At 42.8% G+C, this 20,334-nt stretch overlaps 1 protein-coding gene and 1 non-coding gene across 2 annotated transcripts; one reads left to right on the top strand and one right to left on the bottom strand.

Annotated features, from left to right (window-relative positions):
* Positions 1-1,919: 1,919 nt before the first annotated feature.
* On the top strand, positions 1,920-19,881 carry LOC141911589 (G-protein coupled receptor 54-like). The gene is made up of 4 exons (XM_074802574.1): positions 1,920-2,336; positions 12,156-12,291; positions 18,664-18,902; positions 19,516-19,881. The coding sequence occupies exons 1-4, from the start codon at positions 1,944-1,946 to the stop codon at positions 19,879-19,881; spliced, it is 1,134 nt and encodes a 377-aa protein (XP_074658675.1). The 5' UTR covers positions 1,920-1,943.
* Positions 16,371-16,443, bottom strand: Trnar-acg (transfer RNA arginine (anticodon ACG)). Its single transcript has one exon. It is a non-coding gene; the product is annotated as a tRNA-Arg (tRNA).
* Positions 19,882-20,334: the final 453 nt, after the last annotated feature.

Here is a 20,334-nt window from a genome sequence, read left to right as displayed (position 1 = left end):
GTCTTAAGTTGTAAGATTGATTTTTAGTTATTGATATTCTATTTTTATCTATTGAGTTATAGTTGTTGAACCTAATTGAACTTAAACTGTTCTTGGATTGTTAGATTTGCTGTAGAAATAATTGTATTCCTTCAGAGTCATGGTGATGGTAAAACTGATAACCATATCATCTGAAAAATAATTCCCCTCCCGTATATCTCATTTCAGAATTAAGTGACGCAGTATCGGTAGTAAGTGACGCAGTCGGAATCGGATATCAACTTCCACTCTCGGCGATCGTTCAGATCCGCGCGCGATGAGTGGCATTTAATAAAAATACAGTTAGCCAAATTAATGCCAGGACAGACGACGGCTGGAAAGCGGCTCAATCTATCGATAGGAAAATAACCGACGTCGTATTCGCAACAACGATAGTCGAATACGAAATACCAATACCTAACATTCAACAAAACGAATAAACCCTGAAAGCTGCAACCTATTTAAAAAAAAGAAGTTGCTGCTTCGGGCGGTGAGTGAAATTGTCACTTTCGTTTCCATCGGATATAATTAGTTATCGTCTGCCGGTGACGGTGCGGCTTTGTGCGGATTAAATCGGAAATTGTCGTCACGGTCGGCGAACTTCGGAAAGCGTCGAAAACAATATCAGAAACGAATCTGGAATTAGTTACACCCGGGGAAAAGCATCGCGGAAATATACCTGAAATAACTCGGGTGAGTCGCTCCGTAAAACATCGTTAGAGTTCGGAACGCTACTCTCTCGCGCAAGTTGCTCCGGCAAAAAATCTCGGGAAAGCCGAAATAAAAACATCTAGAACGAGAAATACTCGCCAGTTGCTTCGGAAAACATCGGAAATACCATTTCTTTAAACTTCGGGTACGTAACCAATTCGCAATTTGCTCCGAGAAAATATCTCGGAATTCGAGAAAAAAATATCGGGAACGAAATTCGGAGAACATCGGAAATAGCCTAAACTTCGGGAACGTAAACCGCGCCCGTTGCACCAGTGAAAAACATCTAAAAAGACACCGAAGTTTGACGGAGTCGGAATATATCGATACAAACGGTGACGATGGACCAGAATTCGGATGTGTCGTATCTGGGATTTATCAGTAATTTGTTAAAGTAATCGACGGATAATTCCTACAGCGCCAGACGGGAATAGTAATTATTCGGGGTTTCGGAATCCTATCGCGTCGACCCTGCAACTCTTCTTCTGCATCGTTATTCCAACGCGTTGTACTCAACACCCCGGTGTCGATTTCCTCTATAGTTGTTTTTCCCTCTCATTTCATTCTGGGGATGGAATTACGTCGAACACCTGTCGCTGCTAGTGGAAACTGTTTTTCGAAAAACGTGCTAACCGCTGAAAACCGAGCGTTAAAAGCTATTTCTTGTACCGAACGTGAGCGCGAGTAAAACATTAAAAAACGACGAAAAAAAAACACGATAATGAAATTTAATCGCACGCTGTTAGACGACTTAACCTTTCATCGCGCAGTTTTTTTTCGGGGAGTTTACAACGTTTCTAGGCCATCTGCTAAAGAATCCGACAAATTCTGAACCGTTCTGATATCCGTGAATAAAGTTCCAATTAACCCGAAAAGGAAAAATATCAAGCGTAAAAAAACATCAAGGCCGGAATTGACGATTTGACTGATATCGACTCTACAAAATAAGTACTACATACACTATTTAGAAGCTGTTCTGAAGCGCCAATATGATGTAGGATATCAAATAGATTTGAAGCATCGTCGAAAAATCAATTTCGTTCTCGACAATTCGATATTGGAGAATAGCCATATAAAAACCGCCGATCGACGTACTACACTTTCATAAACACCTGCGTGAAATAGACGCGAACTGTCGCTTCGAGTATGACATAAATTGCGCAAACATCTAAATAGACTGACAGAGAACTGACGCTTCCGCATACGTCCGCAAGATGAACTCGCTGACGGGGCAAAATACGTTTGCCAACGTCACCTATTTACTGTTGTTCAATATGACCGCTAATTTGACGGCGACGACGCCCGCCGCGTCCGTCGACTCGAATTCGACGTACGACCGCGCACCGCCTCCGCTGGCCGTCGACGCCATCTTGGTTCCGGCGATATGGTCCCTGTTGGTCGTTATAGGCGCGTTGGGCAACGGACTGGTCATCTACGTCATCGTCATGCACCACGAACGTAAAGTGACGTATACTTACATCGTGAATTTGGCGATTACGGATTTCGCGTTTTTGGTCGTCTGCGTTCCGTTCACGATGACGTTTTACGTACTTCCGCAATGGATATTCGGCGAAACGATGTGTAAACTGGTCATGTACGTCATCTACGTAAGTTTTAATCTATGAGTTTTTGTCGTTAGTTAATTGATTGAGCAATGTTAATTTGATGGTATGAAAATGCAATAATAGCCGAAGGGTGATTCCTCGGTGATCTGCCAGCGGGGACCTTTCCATAAAAGATGGCTGTCTCCAAAAATTCGCCTATTGCATCATGAGCCATCTTTTCCTAAAAATAGATATAGCTGATTACGTCATAGGGGGATTTATAGAGGCACTAGATACTTCGCATAAAGGGGCTGTCTCCTAAAATGTCCCAATGATAATATCGGAGTTGCACTTGTGGCAAGTAAGAATCCACTAGGGGTCACTAGTGTGCAGTAGGACATCAACGACTGCATTGAAGGAGAATGCCACGTATGGCAAGTGAAGACCCACCAGGTGTCGCTAGTGCGCAGTAGGCCATCAACTACTACGGCAATAGAGGATTGCACTTGTCATGAGTGACGGTCCACCAGATGTCACTAGTGTGCAGTAGGACATCAACTACTGCAGCAATAGAGAAGTCCACTTATGGCAAGTGAGCATCCACCAGGCGCGCTAGTAGTAATCAGTTTTACTTCCATCAGCGCGTGCTTCGATGCTTCGAATTTGTTCGTCTGCGAAAGGAGATTAGTCGGCGAGAAGGTTTGCTCCAAGCACACGATCAACAACACACGCAGATGAAATGGAAAAAAAACTTAGCAAAGAAATATGATTTGCTCGCTGCAATTTTTCTATCCGTCGAAAGATCTCGTTTGATCGTTCGACTGATCCGACTGATCCACAGTAGCCAATTACCGGCACTTCGATCAAACAAAAAGTCTGTGACTTAAAATAAAAGTCTTTAGCAAAAAGGCCCCGGATCTGTTTAATCAACGATTCGTCGGTGTTTCTCGGAACTTGCAATCCGCCGTCTGGCGCGTGAGGGAAAAATGTCGGTCGGTTTTGCGTGATGGTAACTAGGCGCATCGTCGTCGTCGCTTTCAAAGGCGAGAGGAATAGACGATTTTTCAAAAATAACCACCGCCGACGCACGTCATTTCAAAGAAGAGGAAGAATAGTTTGAAATTTAAAAAATAACCGCCACCAAAGGACGCCACGTCTTTCGTCACGTGATAAAACTGTCTAAATTGGTTTTAAAGAAAATTTCTTGGTTTCGAAAAAAAAACCTCGAGAAAATGATTCGTCACGCATGATGGTTTCTCAGTGGTTGTTAGGTTTTTTCTATTTTAAAACAGGGATGATTCGTATATTTCATTGATTTGATGCGTATCCTCTGTAAGCCCTCCAGTCACACGCGGGAGTTGATGCTGAAATCGGAATTCGAAGTATGCGTTAATTGGAAATCTCGATTTCGAATCATAAAGTCAAAAAAAAACGTGAATAATTTGTGTTGAGGAAACGAAAAATGAGGCACTCACGGAAAACTTTGTTGAACTTGTACGTAAGTTTTCGCGATTATTTCCCACAACCGGATCCACCTCGGGTGAGCCTCGCCGGGACCGGTGTCAAAATCTGATTTCTGAATAATGTATTTACATCAAGTTTCTATTTCCGACCGTAATAGAACTAAACCCACAAGGCATATAAAAATATATATATATATATATATATACATAATAACAAAGATGATCGCGCCGAACTATCAAATGAGCTGTTGTTTTATATGTAAATTCTTTACCTCGTGGGAGAATACGCGGAGGAAATGCAGCAGACGTTAAATACTGCCGACTGTAGTTTAGTAGAGATACTTTCTTCTTCTTTGCTGCTGACTCGACTTAACTACCGACGATATGGAAATTAACGATGAAACAATAAAAACAGACAAAATACTGCAACCGTTTTATATAATATTCGTCTGTTGCCTGTTCTGCTGTCGGTTCTGTTGTCTGTTCTGCTGTCGGTTCTGCTATCTGTTCTGCTGTCTGTTCTGCTGTCTAGCTCGGCGGAAAAACTGAAATTACTGTCTAATCAGCGATATCGGCTTCATGCGCGGGAGAAAACTCGAAGACTGACACGAATGGAAACTAAAATTCAAAGGAAGGTTTCAATCGGTCTCCGAAATTCGCTTCGATCAGAATACAGTCTACCTATTCCGAAAGAGTGTAATCTGTAAACCTGATAGAAGCGGCCGGTAGAGAGTTTGTAATCTGTAAACCTGATAGAAGCGGTCGGTAGAGAGTTTGTAATCTGTAAACCTTATAGAAGCGGCCGGTAGAGAGTTTGCAATCTGTAAACCTGATAGAAGCGGCCGGTAGAGAGTTTGTAATCTGTAAACCTGATAGAAGCGGCCGGTAGAGAGTTTGTATAATCTGTAAACCTGATAGAAGCGGCCGGTAGAGAGTTTGTAATCTGTAAACCTGATAGAAGCGGCCGGTAGAGAGTTTGCAATCTGTAAACCGGATAGAAACAGGCCGGTAGAGAGTTTGCTATCTGTAAACCGGATAGTAGTGGCCGGTATAGAGTTTGGTAGGTTTCGTTTGGTTTCTAGCGATTCCGGATTCTCTTCGACCCGGAATACGTCCAACTTTTCCAGAAAGCATAATGTGTAAACCTGATAGAAACGGCCGGTAGATAGTTTGGTAAATTAAGATGGGTCTCTATCGATTCCAGAATTATCGTCTGGTGGGTTTGTTTCGACCGGAACGCTCTCTACCTATTCCGGAATAGTATATAATCTGTAAACCTGATAGAAGCGATCGGTAGAGCGATTGGTAGGTTTAGATTCGTCTCCTATCGATTCCGGAATTATCGCCCGGCGCGTTTGTTTCTGATCGAAACTGTATCGTCTGTAAAATGACGAGAAATGGTTGGTTACGAAATTGATATATACAATCGAAATCCGTCTCTGAGTGCCCGATATTTTTAAACCATTCCATTTATATCTGTGTACAAGTGGCAATCACGTCGACCATTCGGGTGATGTGGCCGGTAATTTTACACACTCACGGCGATGGACGCCGCGGTTGCCGGTGTAGTGGTCGTTCATTAGTTGTAAAAGGCGACAATATCGAACCGAATTCCATTCGTGTCGAGTCCGTCTGCGCGTCTACTCAGAATGACGTCGCACGGAACGACAGGCGTATCATTGCCCGTGGAGAAATCCCCCCGAGTTATAGGAATTATCGACGAGGGGAACGATTCGTTCAACTGTCACCAGTTTTTCTGCTTTTCTGCTTCGATTTTCTTGTAAAATTCGGCGTAGATTTTTTTATCGAGATTTTATCGCCGCGAAACCCTGCCACACTAGCCCGAGCGCGCAGCTTCAATCCAATTCAATTCAATATTTATTTCACAGAAAAGCAAAACAATGGAAGAGAGAAATTGTAGCTTGGACGTTGTCATTATTAGCCAATCAGAAATCACGTTTCGTTTTAGCCCGGCCATTTATAGTTTATCCGTGAAATTTGCTAAGACTATACAACGAGCAATCTGATTGGTGCCGCAAGTTTTTCGCGGCAAACCTGCGTATACGTACCTGCGCACCCGGTCTATTGTGGCAGGGGTTCGTGCCGTGGCTGAGTGTAGCAATGCCATCAGGTTCGAATTCCTGCTGAGGGAGCATGGAATTTGAGTTTGCCTCGAATCTTCCGTGCAAAAAGACGGCCGCATCTACGAAGTTCCTAATGACATTATCGGATTACCTGAAAAAAAACTGTTTAGAAAGATGATTGCCGCCTCCTTCAATCTCCACATGATATCATAGCATTACTGAATGAATTGGCCTTTAGACACTCGGGTGATACCGATTGCCACAAATCCAGAAAAGATGACTACGTTCATAAATCCCCCATTGATATCACCAGATGATAGTTACCCCGAGGGAATCGACCTGGGCCCTTCTAGAAAAGATGACTACCTTCATAATTCCCCCTGTGATGGCATCAAATCGTGAAATCGTGATCACATGGAAATCAAGCTGAGATCATCCAACAAATACGTCTATACATCCATAATGCCCCCCCCCCCCCCACTGACGCCCCCCACACACACACACATCCCCCCCATGATATGATCATAACGCAAGTGAACCATGATTAATGGGGCCGCACTAACAATATTCGAAAATGATGGTATTTGAATCAGAGCTGACTTCGTTGTAACCCGCGGGGGGCTGATTGCATTAGCGCACCCTAGCGGAAACAATCTATCTTATCGAGAAAACTGCGTTGTTATTCGTAGATGATAAGATTAATAAGATAAGATAAGATCAATGTTGATTCTACTGACTAGAGTAAGCTGTAAGACACATAAACATAAATTCACACCGTAGTCTGATTGATAAAAGAATAAATAAGTTTTTGTCAACGAGGACTCCGTGCCACCAGCTATCCCGCCAGATGGCGTGCGTATCGTTTCCAACGTCTCCCGATCGGCATTTATAACAGGTTTATGGTGGAACCCGCTAAATTCGGCTCATTCGAGGCCAACAAAACTCATATCGGTTTACACGGGAAATCCGGATTCGAATTCATATTCTTGTATAAATATTAACGAACAAATGGACTGCAAATAATGCCCGGATTATACCAAAATCAGGATTAAGCCGATAAGGAGTAAGCGGGTCTGACTGTATTATCTTGTCCTAGTTGGGTTTTTTTTCATCACATATCTTTTAATTTCACTTAATTCTTCTTTTTCTTAAATTAAAGCGTTTACGAAATATATGCACGCTGAGAAAAAGGAGGACATCGTAATCAATAATAATTATTATGAAAATCAGCGACAATTGTCGGTGATCGATAACTTGCCAATTTGAAATCGTCGACCGCGTGTTGGGTCGAAATTTCGCTTCAAAGAGTTTTCGCTTGTACGATAGATCTGTAAGACGGCTCCCGAAGCCGAACTGAGTTTAAATCAAACGACAAGTTTGCAAGACGCCTGTCATTTTCCGGATCGCTGGGCCACATTTCTGCACGAATCGATCGCGCGGGAGTCGCGCGTGCATTAGCGCACTCTAGCGGAAACAATCTAGTTCCCAATAAGCGCCAGAAGATACCTTGTAGAACGGGGAAGTCATTTTTTGTCCGCGGTCGGATTTTCGTTCGGAGGGAAATCGGTTGTCGGCAAACAGCATCGACCACTAAATGAATTGTGCGATGTGCATTGGAGGACGAAAGAATATCCATAACACATCTGCCTTAATTTCGCGGTCGGAAGGTCGCCGATTCTATTTTCGAGGCCCAGAGGCCGTACCTTTCATAAATCGCAGCCTAATGGCTCCTTTGTGGTCCTCCTAAAAATAATCTGTAAAATATTTTCGTATTATAACCATTTTTTTAATCATATTGAATCAATGTGAAATAGATTACATACTGTATCATACGGCAAGCGAGGATCCACCAGGTGTCGCTTGTAGTTACTCGGTCTTCCACGCTAAAGATTTTCTTCATTTTAGTTTAAAAAATCCAATTAACTTTCTTTTATAAACCGATTATTTTAATGAAAACTTAACCGATATCTGAGTAGAAGAATTAATTCGTTGTATATTTGGGTCCTGTGATAAAACGTGGATTCGGAAATACGAAATACGGTGTAAAGATTGAAAATGAACTGATTTTGACAACCGGTAGAGTGCTTGCCACGTCATCTGGTGGGATAACTGGTGTTGAGGTTCCTCATTTGCATATGATCTATTTCTGTGCGGATCTGCGGTTATTTTTCCTACTGACTCGAGCCTTCTCGCGGGCGCTATTTACGCTACCGTACATATAGAGTTCGCAGCGTTGTAACTAATATGCAGAAGGCCAAGGAAGCACCTGTGCGGCAGCGGAGGTTATAAAGCCAGGCAGAAACACTTCACGCCCAGGGGATCTCCAACAACAACAACAAGCCAATTACTCGAATTCAATCTGAAAATAATTTGGTTATGGAATTCGACGGTGAACTGAATTAACGGGATAAACTGATTACACGGTATTTCGTTCAAAATGCGAGGTCGCTCTTTTCGTTTATGTTGTTATCGAGGTCAAGGTCAAGGCTGAACGCGTGAGCAGGAAAACCACTCGTTACTTAAGAAGCCGGTATGAAGGACCCGTTAAAGAGAACTTGATTGAGGAAAAGCTGCGCATTCAGCCGATGTTTTATTAGTTCGCGGACTAATCAACCCTCGTCCATTTGCGCGGTTTGACCGCGTCTTCCTCCGCGGGTGGAATAGCGCGCTGTCGACGGGCACTTCCCGCAACTCGCTGATCAATCACTTTCCCTCGCGCGCAGCCGATAATGATTGACCTTGACCTATGTGGCTCTCTGAGGTGAAACAAACGCCACGTGCTCAGCGACCAGCTGTAGGCCGGGTGTGAACATGTTGTGAACGCGAGAAGCCGACACCGTCACTGTTTTAATGCGCCATAACCAAAATTTCCAATTTGGACATCTATTGAGATAAAGGATCCTGCAAATCCGACCAACATCAAAACTATATCTGTACTTTTAGTAGAGTTGTTACGTCCCAACTGCAAGTGACAGAGGGTCTTAGGAGACAGACAGGGTACTTTTATTGGTTGTTATGACTCACAACCTGTGACTAAGTTAACAGAGATTGGTCCTTGCTTGTATGTGTCTTGACAGCCAACGCCAGTGGTTTCGAAATAGGGACCACTCGTCCACTTTTTTTAAACTTCCCTCGACCCAACGAGCGCCACGCATTATAAGCGGGTTCAATATTTCTTTTCCCAATGGGGGAGAGACCAGAGAAGAACCTTCGACCAAGAAACTCTGTCGCCACAAGTAATAATCATCTCCGATTGTGAACTGTTAAATCGCTTGATATCGCCTGAATAATTCAAAACACTGAAGGCTGAATTGAATAATTTGACAAAATTGCACCCGCGGCCTGTCTGGAACCTATCGATCGGCGGCGGCGGCGTAGTCGTCTGCACTTGATACCGCGCTTTGATTAACCCGGAAACGGGACACGGGAAGGAAATTAGAAACTATGGTCGGGCGGCGTGTAAGTCTTAATTGATGAGATATAATAATTCTACGCATGATCAATGCTCTCATTACATAGAATTAGTTCACCGCGGGGCAAGATGCGGAAGTCAGCCAGACGAACAAATAAGCGGAAATCACGTTGAATAATCTATTTAGCAAGTCTCGAGGGAATGTACTAAGCGACACTCTAATCTCTCAATAGACCTAGGTGCAACTTGGAGGAAAGGAGTTATATTTTTCCAGGGGCGGATCCTAGGGGGTGTCTGGGGTCTCGACCCCCTCCTGTCTAAACCCCCGTGTTCGAAATTTTCCTGATAGTGATATCAACTGTATAAATCATGAAATTAAACACGATTCAATCTTTATCGGTTGCTGTTTCGGCGTCTGCCAGAAATTACTGTTATAGGTAATGCACACACTTATGCATTATGCATTTATGAATGTTTTTTTCTGGGGAAACACACTGTCACTTGGCCTGCTCAAAATTAAGTGAGTTGTGATTCGTCAGCTGACGTGCTGTGATTGGTTAGCTGAATTACAAGAAACAGTTTGATTGGCTTGTAAAATGGTTGCAGCTATGTGATTGGTCTACTGAATCGAAGCAGCGATGCGATTGGTTCACTTAAATCATTAATGCGTACCGTGATTGGCCGACTAAATCATTGACGTGCACCGTTATTGGTCAGCTGGATCATTGAAGTATTGTGATTGGTCCGCTGATTCATTGCAACGCGTGATTGGTCGATTGCCCGATCCTCGCTCTCTGATCCGTTCGACGAAAGCTTCATTTCTACCGTCTGAGAGCATTCTAATAAAAAACAGCCCGTATAATATTTGCAGAAGATCTACGTCAGTTTTACGAAATCCATGTCGATCTAATCGTCCCTTTGAAGTCAGACGCTTCGCTTTGATGATAAAAGGGTAATACAGTAGACGATGAAATTAATATCGCGTTAATTTCACCCGCGTGTCGACTCCGAAATCGCTATCGTCTGCGCCGGAGTGCCTCGAACTCGATGCGAAGTCACGAATTCTGCCGTCGCTGACAATGACAAACGTCCGTTAATTTGTCGTCATATTCCGCACGCTCGCAGAACGTGACGCGTTATCTTTGCGACGTTTACGTAACACGACCGACGTTCGTAGACTTCACTCGAGATTGTCGGTGCTATGAATAGTGTCGGTGGTTCGTCGAACGGCTACGCGCCGAGTAGGGCTAATTGTAGAGAAATGAATAAACCATTATGCTGATGTCTATTCCAACACGACTTGAGAGCAGCACATCAGGTAGCCTAGCTCTGTCAGTTTTGGTTGGTACATCATACCTGATAAAAAGGCTTATTACGACCAGAAAGGACTGGCAGTTGAACTAAAACATAGTTTTGTAATCCATTTTACACTTTATGGAAGGATTGCAAAAAAAATCTACATCGAAATAGCCAAGTTGAAATAGAATATAGCCGGCATTTTGCTAGGGACTTTGTCCCACATTGTTGGGTCATTCTTTCTTCTTTCTTAAAATCATTTATGATAGGTGTTTTATCATACTGTATTTCACCAGTCAGTCGTGACTTCCGAAGGTGGTCTTAAATCTTAAGGCTGGTCTTAAGTTGATAGATTGGCTAAGTTGGTCTTAGATTGATCATAAGTCTAAGCCATGACTATGCAAGCGGCCTCGGGGTTCACAACTTTGAAAGCTAGAGATTCACACGCATCACAAATAGTTTTAAGAAAGAACGACCCAACAAAGCTGGATTCAAAAGTGCCCTAACAAAAAGTGCCCTAAAATAAAATGGTTTATTCAAAATCGAAATGAAGCTTGTGACACAAAATAGTTAAATGTCACTGGGTCCTTTGAGATCAGTCATACCATGGATATAAGGAGTTTTCAAGGACTTTTGAAAGGAGAAAATTTCAAATAACGAGGAAGCGTCTGCGTCACTTTCATATCCCAATTACGACTCCTCGTATCCCATACTCCTCGTTAATCGGTAGTTTATCTCTGTAAACTGTTACTTCGGCGGTTTTGTAAGAAAGTTCCATTACACGGTCCCCGCAGAACAGCGATTCCTGGATGTAAGGAAGAAATTTCAAATTTCGAGGAAGCGTCTGCGTCACTTTCATATTCCAATTTCTGTATAGACCCCTCCTGAAATGTGTTTATCTCGACAGTATTTAAGATTATATCGACTGGATGCAAAGCCAACGAACTTTAACATTCATCCGTGCATCCCGTATATGCGAAGATGACACCGCGACGAGAGTATGTTAAAAACCAGGCCGGAAATGTAAGCTTCTCTTTCTCTTTTCGGATTAACGATATTTTTAGACTACCGCGGAAATTTGTTTTTTTTTGTCGTCGCAGCGATGATAGAAAACGGAGCCATAGATGGAAAGTGATATTCTTCTGCACGTTTTTATCCTTGGGAGGAAGGGAAATGAGAGATGGACGAACGGCTGGAAAAATCTAGCAGAGTCCGCTTCTTCTCCGGGGGTTTCTTATTGCATCGTCGAATTTTCAATACAGATGATAAAAACGCGCATACATTTTGTTTTGTTTTTGATAATATCGTATATGAAGGGTAGGCGTGTTATAATAAACCCCTCTTTGACATTAAAGATGGTTTGTATTCGCATAAAAAGAATCCAAATGCCAGGGATTTGACTGACTGACTGACTGACTGGCTGGCTGGCTGCTGGCTGGTCGGCTGGCTAGCTGGTCGGCCGGCTGGTTGTTCGGCTGGTCGGCTGGCCGACCGACAGACCGACTGCTACCACCAGGATTCAAACAACTTTTCCTTGATCCTTGGAGTGGCAAGACCAGTGATGAAAAATGCCCCTCTAATATCTTAATGAGAAAAATTGATATCTATATTCATATCTATCTTTCAGGTAACAGTGATGTCAACATGTTTGACCTTAACCGCTATGACTGTTGACCGATACGCTGCTATTTGTCACCCGTTGAGGTCGATCGATATTCGAACTCCCAAACTAGCCGTGGTCACAAGCGTCGGTATTTGGATAAGTAAGTTTCAATTTGAAAAATGATTATTTTTTGTTCATACGTTTGTACACGTATATCATAAGCAGAAAACCTAATATTTTGGTGATTAAAAGGTCGATGTTCGAGATAGACTGGTAATGTAATTTGAAAATCGATCTGTAACGGCTATTTCTAAAACAGCCTTTAGAAATTAATTGAAATCTAACATTCCTGAAGACGAATATCCGGATATAAACGTCAACATGGAAGCTTTTGGACTATTTGTATTCTTCTCGACGTGATTCTTCGGTTATTTACACAACTAAGTGTTTCGACGATGGTTATTTGAGATACATATTTTTGTAACATATTTTGAAATATCTACGAGCTTTTGTGCGAACAAGAATCGTTTAAATCCCGAATTGCGTTACATAGACGGAGACGGCATTCTTACGTCATGCAGCATGGGGCATCGATTAAGATCGTTCGATTATGAACTATTTCGCGCCCGATTGGTGGCCGTTCATTTTGCATCAAACCCTGATTATAATGAGATGCAATGAAGATGGTCGCCCTTCAGCTGCCGTTTTTTCTACAAGATGCTTTCATCGGGACTTATAGTACTCACGTGCGGACGACGACGTTTTTAATGAGATGCCGTTTCATTAATTGAGAATTAAATCAAATCCTACATCAACTGGATTATTGATATTTTTAATGTCGCAGGGACCTGGTAATGATATTGCCTCGACTACAACATCACCCGCGTTCGAGGCCATTTACCAATTCTAGATAAGGTCGTTTAGATATTTGGCGAACGGCAAAATGCGCCGGAAAAAGCACTTTGCGTGCGCATTATTCGGCTCGTGTGCCTCGTCGTGTACAGAAGAATTATATGACATTTTTACAGCTTCACAAATTGTATTGGTGTTATTTGTAAACAGACTCTAATTATCACTCTGTGATAGAAGCTAGGCCTACTACTACTACTATCACATTGTACTTTTTAAAACACGGCCATCGTATTCGGCTACTTTTACAACAATATTTGACTATTTTGGAATTTTGCAAATTCAATAGTTCAGCAACAAAGCTGTTATTTGTATATATTCATGAATTCTAATTGTAACGCATATGCGTTTCGGCCAACGTACATTCTTTCGCATATGCGTAACAATTAGACTATTCATGAATATGTACTAATAACGGCTTTTATGCTAAACTATTGAATTTACAAAGTACTGAAATAGTACGTTAAGTATATTCGATTCGGGTTCGATCCCCGGGTGAGTGCGCAAAATGGACGATCGCAAAATAGAAATAATTTTGGCTCTAGTAACAAACCCAGTTTTCAACTGAGGAACCAAGTTCTTAAGTTCTTGAATAGTAAGGAATGAACAAATTTCGACCGGTCATATCTAACTTTCGACCTGACATTGAACTAGTTTCTGCCCAGATTTTGTCTAATATAATCCCGAGAGAAAAGGACGATCACAAAATGGCGTCGGGGATTCAGAAAATCGATAGAATTGATGAATAGATAATTGACGCGTGTTTAAAGGGACGCTTTACATATACGACGCATTATCGCTAAGTACGTACGGTTTAGGCCTATATCAATAAAACTACCACCTACATCGATGGGTGTTTAATTCAATTTTATTCAATTTGTAGCCGCGAGTAACGCGACCGTCGCAATTTACGAGCGAATAAATATAAATATATAAATACTTAATCAAGTCGGATCGGAGCTCGACGCGAGGTGATTGAACGCCACAGTATAATGTTCGCGTGTGTATGTAGATGAAGGTATCAGAGTTCGGTTATCCTTGAGTGATAACCGCGATAGAAATATGAAGTAGATAGCATCCTCGCTTGCCAAGGTTTGATTACCTCCCGCCGAAGCTTGCGCCAACGCGAACCCTGCCCGCAAACCCTTCATCGGTCGTCAACCTTCATCTACCCTACACCGCCGAGGATTTCTTGGGCGGACAGTTCACCGCTCGGCGGCCACCAGTCTATATATCAAGCCAATCAGATGCGTTGTTTTTCACCATCCTCGCTTGCCAGGGGTCCGGTATCACTCCCGAACTCGCTTCCACCAGCCCCCAGGCTTCACGAAGCGTGATTTCATTACTGGCGCTGTTGCGCATGGCGTCATAGTACATCGATTTGCGAAATACTTCCTTGTTCGGTAAAACGTTCGCTGATTGGTCCATTTAACGGGAAAACCAGCAGAAGATTCTGGTCGGCTAGTAACGGCTCCGACGACTCGTGAGGTCAAGGGGTTCGGGGAACAGCTTTAGCGAAGTGGGTTCGAATCCCTTGGCGGGTGAGGATGATTTTTCACCTGCAGATTCATCTATCAATACAACCGATCCCATTGGCTAGATATATAGACTGGTGGCCGCTTAGCGGCAACCTGTCCGCCCAAAACCAGGCTCGAGTCACGACTGCGCAACAGATACCTGAAGATGGATAAAAGTAATTCATCCAAATCGCCAGTGAAACAGGGTCCAGTTCCACAGTTCGGACTTAAAATTTGACCCTGAGTTATCTCATTGAAAATGAACTAATTTTAACGCAGAGGTAACTCTAACTCACAACTGCAAAACTGGATCCAGATGTTTTACTCGTTTGCCATAGATACACAGATCGATGTAATGGATTTTCACGTGGTAGGTCATGAAAGACGACCGATGAAGAATTACATGCATATTCATGGTCGAATCGAGGTCGTGTTCATCAGATGAAAAATTAAATTTCAGAAATGTTCAGATTTATCAGAGTTATTCTGCCGCTGCTGCCGCCGCTACCGCTACAACTGCTGCGATGATTAATTTTACCGATAAGATATTTCTAACGGTAAAATGAATCGTTTGCTTCCTGCTTCCTCGCGCGCTCGGATTCTTTTTTCCGCGTGAACGAATCAAAACGAAATGAGACGTAAAACGACGGTTTTTAGATCTTCAAAAATCGAACATCGATAAGATTAAAGAGAAAGAGAGATAGAGAGAGGCGAGCGGCTTCGATAGGTTAGTGGGAATTCAGTCACGGCATGAAACCCTGCCACACTAGACCGGGTGCGCAGATACATGTGCGGCACAACTCGCGTCACCAATCAGATTGCTCGTTGTATAATCGCTGAGAACGGAACAACTATAAATGGGAAAACCCGGGCTAAAGTAAAACGGGATTTTTGATTGGCTGATAAAGACATCATCTAAGCTGCGCGAGTAGCTGCGCACTCGGTCTTGTGTGGCAGGGTTGCGTACCGATGCGAGTCTCAACGCGATCAGGTTCGAATCCCGGCCGAGGTAGGATGCCCAGTGTGGTGACCAGCTACAGGAGGTGACCACTCAGGTGTCACGACTGGTTGTCAAAATAGCCTATTCCCAATCAATACATATATACCTTATCATTCTCTGATTACAAGAATTTGTTATAATAGGCCTATTTTTTGTTATTTTTTTTGTTAGAAAAATCTCGCCGTAGCTGGTTTTGCGGACCGATTTGGTCTCAAAGTCAAAAAGTTATTACATGAACTGATTTTGAGTCAGTTCAAATTGCATAACTCAGAACGGCAGACGGCGTTTGTTATCTTCAGAAAAAAGAGCCCTTGATAGGACGACGATATAAATTAGGTTTTCATGTAATACTTGCGAAAAAAGCGCCGTTGATTTCGAGCAGATCTCATCTCGTCTGCTGCGAGACGATCTCGACGATATTTGTCTTCAATTTTATGACGTAGTTAATAGTTGTCGTCTGATATCAAATTGAAAATGAAGAGCGCAGATTGCGTGTTGAAAATGATAAAATCAGACTTTTATCAGAAAGAGCTTGCTGTTCTGCGCTGTTCGGAAAATGAACGTCAATTCTTTTATTTCTCGAATGAATAAATGTATCGATTTTATTGATTCCGCGAATCTTCGTCGCAAATTTCGTATTTCGTTATTGCCGTCTTTTCCACGTGGAATTAAGACCTAGTTATATTATACTTCAAATTTTTCAGGATCAACGGTTTAAAAAAGATTTGCCGACCTGATCACACAAGCGTGTACTCCCATATAAAAATCAAATCCCCGTTTAAAAAGATGAAGACTAGCGAAAAAATATACTCGCGATCCTGCCAGGACTCGAACCTGGAATCCCCTGATTCGTAGTCAGATGCCTTATCCATTGGGCCACAGGACCGGTTGTGTGATTAGCAAATGTGAATAAAATCAGACCGTGAAAATTCAAAATAAATGAAGAACTCAAAAATCCCACATCTGCTAAATCAACCCCCCTGTTTCGTTACCGGCATGTGTGGTGGGTTTGTAAGGGACACCTTATCAAACCAAAGATATTACATTTAGATATTACATTTTTAAGTGTTGAAGTATGTACTACTACAGAACTGACCAAGTTCCTCACTTCAAAATTGGATTTGACTCAAGAGCTGAAATCAGTTAATTTCAAATAAGGGGTCGGTTTCATAGCCTGGTATTTATTACCTTTAAGCCGGGGTTTAAATCGATTGAAAATGAATTTAGTTTAGCCCCCGGGTTTAAGATAATAACAGTCTATAAAACCGAGGCCACAGCTATAGAACCATCGAAAATTTCACTTCACAAGATCTTAAAGAAATTGAGAGAGTTCCGCATTTTCAGTAATTTTCCGGGAATGTTTGATGAATCGCGGAATTTTTACCAGATTTTTCAGGCCCGCCGTCGAATTGACGGTGAAGATCTTAATAGCCATTTTATGCTAGCATGAATTCCAGAGTTGGATTTGAGCCAGTAAAAGATTATTTCTAATTTGCGAGGAACCATTTTCCCAAGTCCAAAATGGTCAAGGCTCTTATAGTGCTTTATCGTTTTAAACGAATAAGAAATGGAACTTATTTAGATAAGGATCATCAAACTGGGGATTGTTAAACTTTCTAAATTTAGAGTAAGCATTGAACAGTATTCAAACATTCAGCGTTTGTGAATGAAATTAGCAGGGAAGTTGAACAGTTTCTTTATTAGCTTTACTAACTGTTGGAAGTTGAAATTGACAATGTCAATCGGGGAAGCTCTAACAATTCAAGGATTCTCGCTTTTTTCTAATCTCGCTGTCGCAGCAATAACACACGCTCAAACTATCTACTTACCCGAGCATTCGTCGGCCGTGCGCGCATTTTTTTACCTCCCTCACCGCGCATAAACCGCTAATTGGAATTTGAATTGCAATTCTAAGAGCATTTCCTTTTAAACTTAAACGGTCGTTTAAATTGGAATTCTGTGTTGGTTTTTGTTTTTTTTTTTTTCATTTCGATTACATTCGTTGTTTCCGTCGGAAATTAACGAGCAATTCTCGGAATTTATTCGTACAGTTCCGCGCGCAACGCGCGAGTAAATCTGTAGCTTAGTGAGCCAACCGTTCGAGCGATATTGCAGTGTTTGAAAGCGTATTGAAAGTGTGCCGATGAAGTATCTAATGTCTAACGTTTGTAGTTCATTTCAATTAAAAATGTTTCAAGTGAAGCACTGAACACACGTGAAGTGCGGATGATCATTTTTTGAAAGTGTGCTTATAAAATATCTTATGCCTGGTGTTTGTAGTTCATTTTCAATTAAAAATGTCTCAAGTGAAGCACTGGACACACGTGAAGTGCGGATGATCATTTTTTGAAAGTGTGCTTATAAAATATCTTATGCCTGGTGTTTGTAGTTCATTTTCAATTATAAATGTCTCAGGTGAAGCACTGGACACACGTGAAGTGCGGATGATCATTTTTTGAAAGTGTGCTTATAAAATATCTTATGCCTGGTGTTTGTAGTTGATTTTCAATTATAAATGTCTCAGGTGAAATACTGAACACACGCGAAGTGTGGACGATCAGTTTTTATTAAATGTTTGCTAATAAAAAGTCTGAAACCTCGTAATTAACTAATGCAATAAGCGAACCTTCACAGTAGATGCCTGTTTTCTCAAACTGATCAATCCATCTTATACCAGTTAAATACAGCTCCTGTTCAGTTGATATGAGGTACCGGCGGCAAACACCAGATGGTGCCACAATAAACTGGGTTCAGCGTAGAGTAAAGATTGTATCATTTTCGATGAAATCGTAGTCAGATATTCCTAGAAAGACTTCCAAATCCGAATATCATCAAATGAGCCTTAAATAGATGCAAGATTCACTTTCCCACTCAATGTATCGCTTAGATTTCACTGAAAATTGATTTACTAATCAAAAAAGTTGATTCGAATTTTTATACGAATGTAAAAGAAATTGAAGCGCGGTTACCCAGTAGCCACTAGCAAACCTGGCGGATTGATGTGGGATCATCGCCTGCCATACAGTATCGGTGCCGATACCCCATGAAATCAATAAATACTCTCGTCTACAAAAAAAAAACTATTGGTAATTTTATCTTGTTTCAGTCTCGCTACTGTTGTCAATACCGTACGGTGTTTACCACGTGTTGAAGAGGGAGGACTCGCAGACGTATTGCGTGGCCGCTTGGCCGTCTGCGGCCGTCAACAAAATACAAGTTCTAGCCAGTGTCGTCATCACCTACGTGTTGCCATTATCGATCATCATCGTCTGCTATTCCGCCATCTTGATGACGTTTTACCGACGCAGTTCGAACGGCCGGTCAAACCACAACGACGTTCACCAGGTAGGTTAAATCTGTCTTTGAATATCAAACGGTGTCGTGTATCTGAGCTGTGGTGGGAGAGCAGTGATTAGGTCTTGGTAGACCCCCTCCCCCTCACAGCTGAGGTGGGAGAGCAGTGAGTAGACCAGACATATGGGTTCTTGGAGAACCCCTCTTCTCACAGCTGTGGTGGTAGAGTAGCGATGAGTAGAACAGACACATGGTTCTTGGTGAACCCCCTCCCCTCACAGCTGAGGTGGGAGAGCAGTGAGTAGATCAGACATATGGGTTGTTGGAGAACCCCTCTTCTCACAGCTGTGGTGGTAGAGTAGCGATGAGTAGAACAGACACATGGTTCTTGGTGAACCCCCTCCCCTCACAGCTGAGGTGGGAGAGCAGTGAGTAGATCAGACATATGGGTTGTTGGAGAATCCCTCTTCTCACAGCTGTGGTGGTAGAGTAGCGATGAGTAGAACAGACACATGGGTTCTTGGTGAACCCCATTCCCATACAGCTGTGGTGAGAACTCAGGGAGTGGAACAAAACATTGACTCTCGGGGTGTGGTGATTTCAACATTCGCTTTTTCGTGATATAATGAAAACGTTTCACTTTTAATTTTTCAATTTTTTTCAGCCGCTCGAGACGCACCAGCAGTCACGCGACATACAACTGCGCAATCGCAAGAAACTGGCCAAAATGGTGGCCACCGTCGTCGCGCTGTTCGCCATATGTTGGTTCCCGATCCACTTCTTTCAGATTTGGTTCGCGCTGGCAGGCGAGGATTTCCCGCGCAACATGATCACGTACAACTTCAAAATCTTTGCTCACACACTCTCATACGCCAACTCGTGCTTGAATCCTTTCGTCTATAGTTTTATGGGCGATGGGTTCAAGCGGGCATTTCGTCCGTCGTTTCCCGAATGTTTCAAGGTCGATCGCCTCGCTCTATCAAACTACGGCAAGACTGTTGTGCTGTCGGCGGCCTGGCACGGCCACTGATTCCGGGCCGGCGGCCGAGAACTTTCCGCTGCGCTGGCGCGTCAACAATTTCAGCATAAGCGAGAACCATTCCACGAGATGACATACGTTTTCTCGCGGTGCAGCGAAACTTAACAACAACTGGGGCGGCAGTCAGCATAGACACGTCGGCGACGATGTGTAATTAATTTGGGTTCGGATATATGGCGCTATCCCTGTAAAGGAATCCTTCCCTTGATCGGTCCGTTGTGTGACGCGATCATTGTTTGTGTTTCGATCCACTGAAGAGATGTGGAGGCTAAAACCAATGGCTAGAACATACCTCTTTGGTGAACCTCCTCTTGTAGAACACTCGACACATGAACCCCTCCCCTCACAGCTGTGATTTCAGAGCAGCGACTAAACAGACACATGGGTTCTTGGTGAACCCCCTCCCCCTACAGCTGCGGCGCGTTCGCAAAGACGCTAACAAGG

This window comes from Tubulanus polymorphus, chromosome 10, assembly GCF_964204645.1.
Source record: "Tubulanus polymorphus chromosome 10, tnTubPoly1.2, whole genome shotgun sequence".
In the NCBI taxonomy this organism is placed as follows: Eukaryota; Metazoa; Nemertea; class Palaeonemertea; order Tubulaniformes; family Tubulanidae; genus Tubulanus; species Tubulanus polymorphus.
This window is presented reverse-complemented; position numbering and strand designations above follow the sequence as displayed.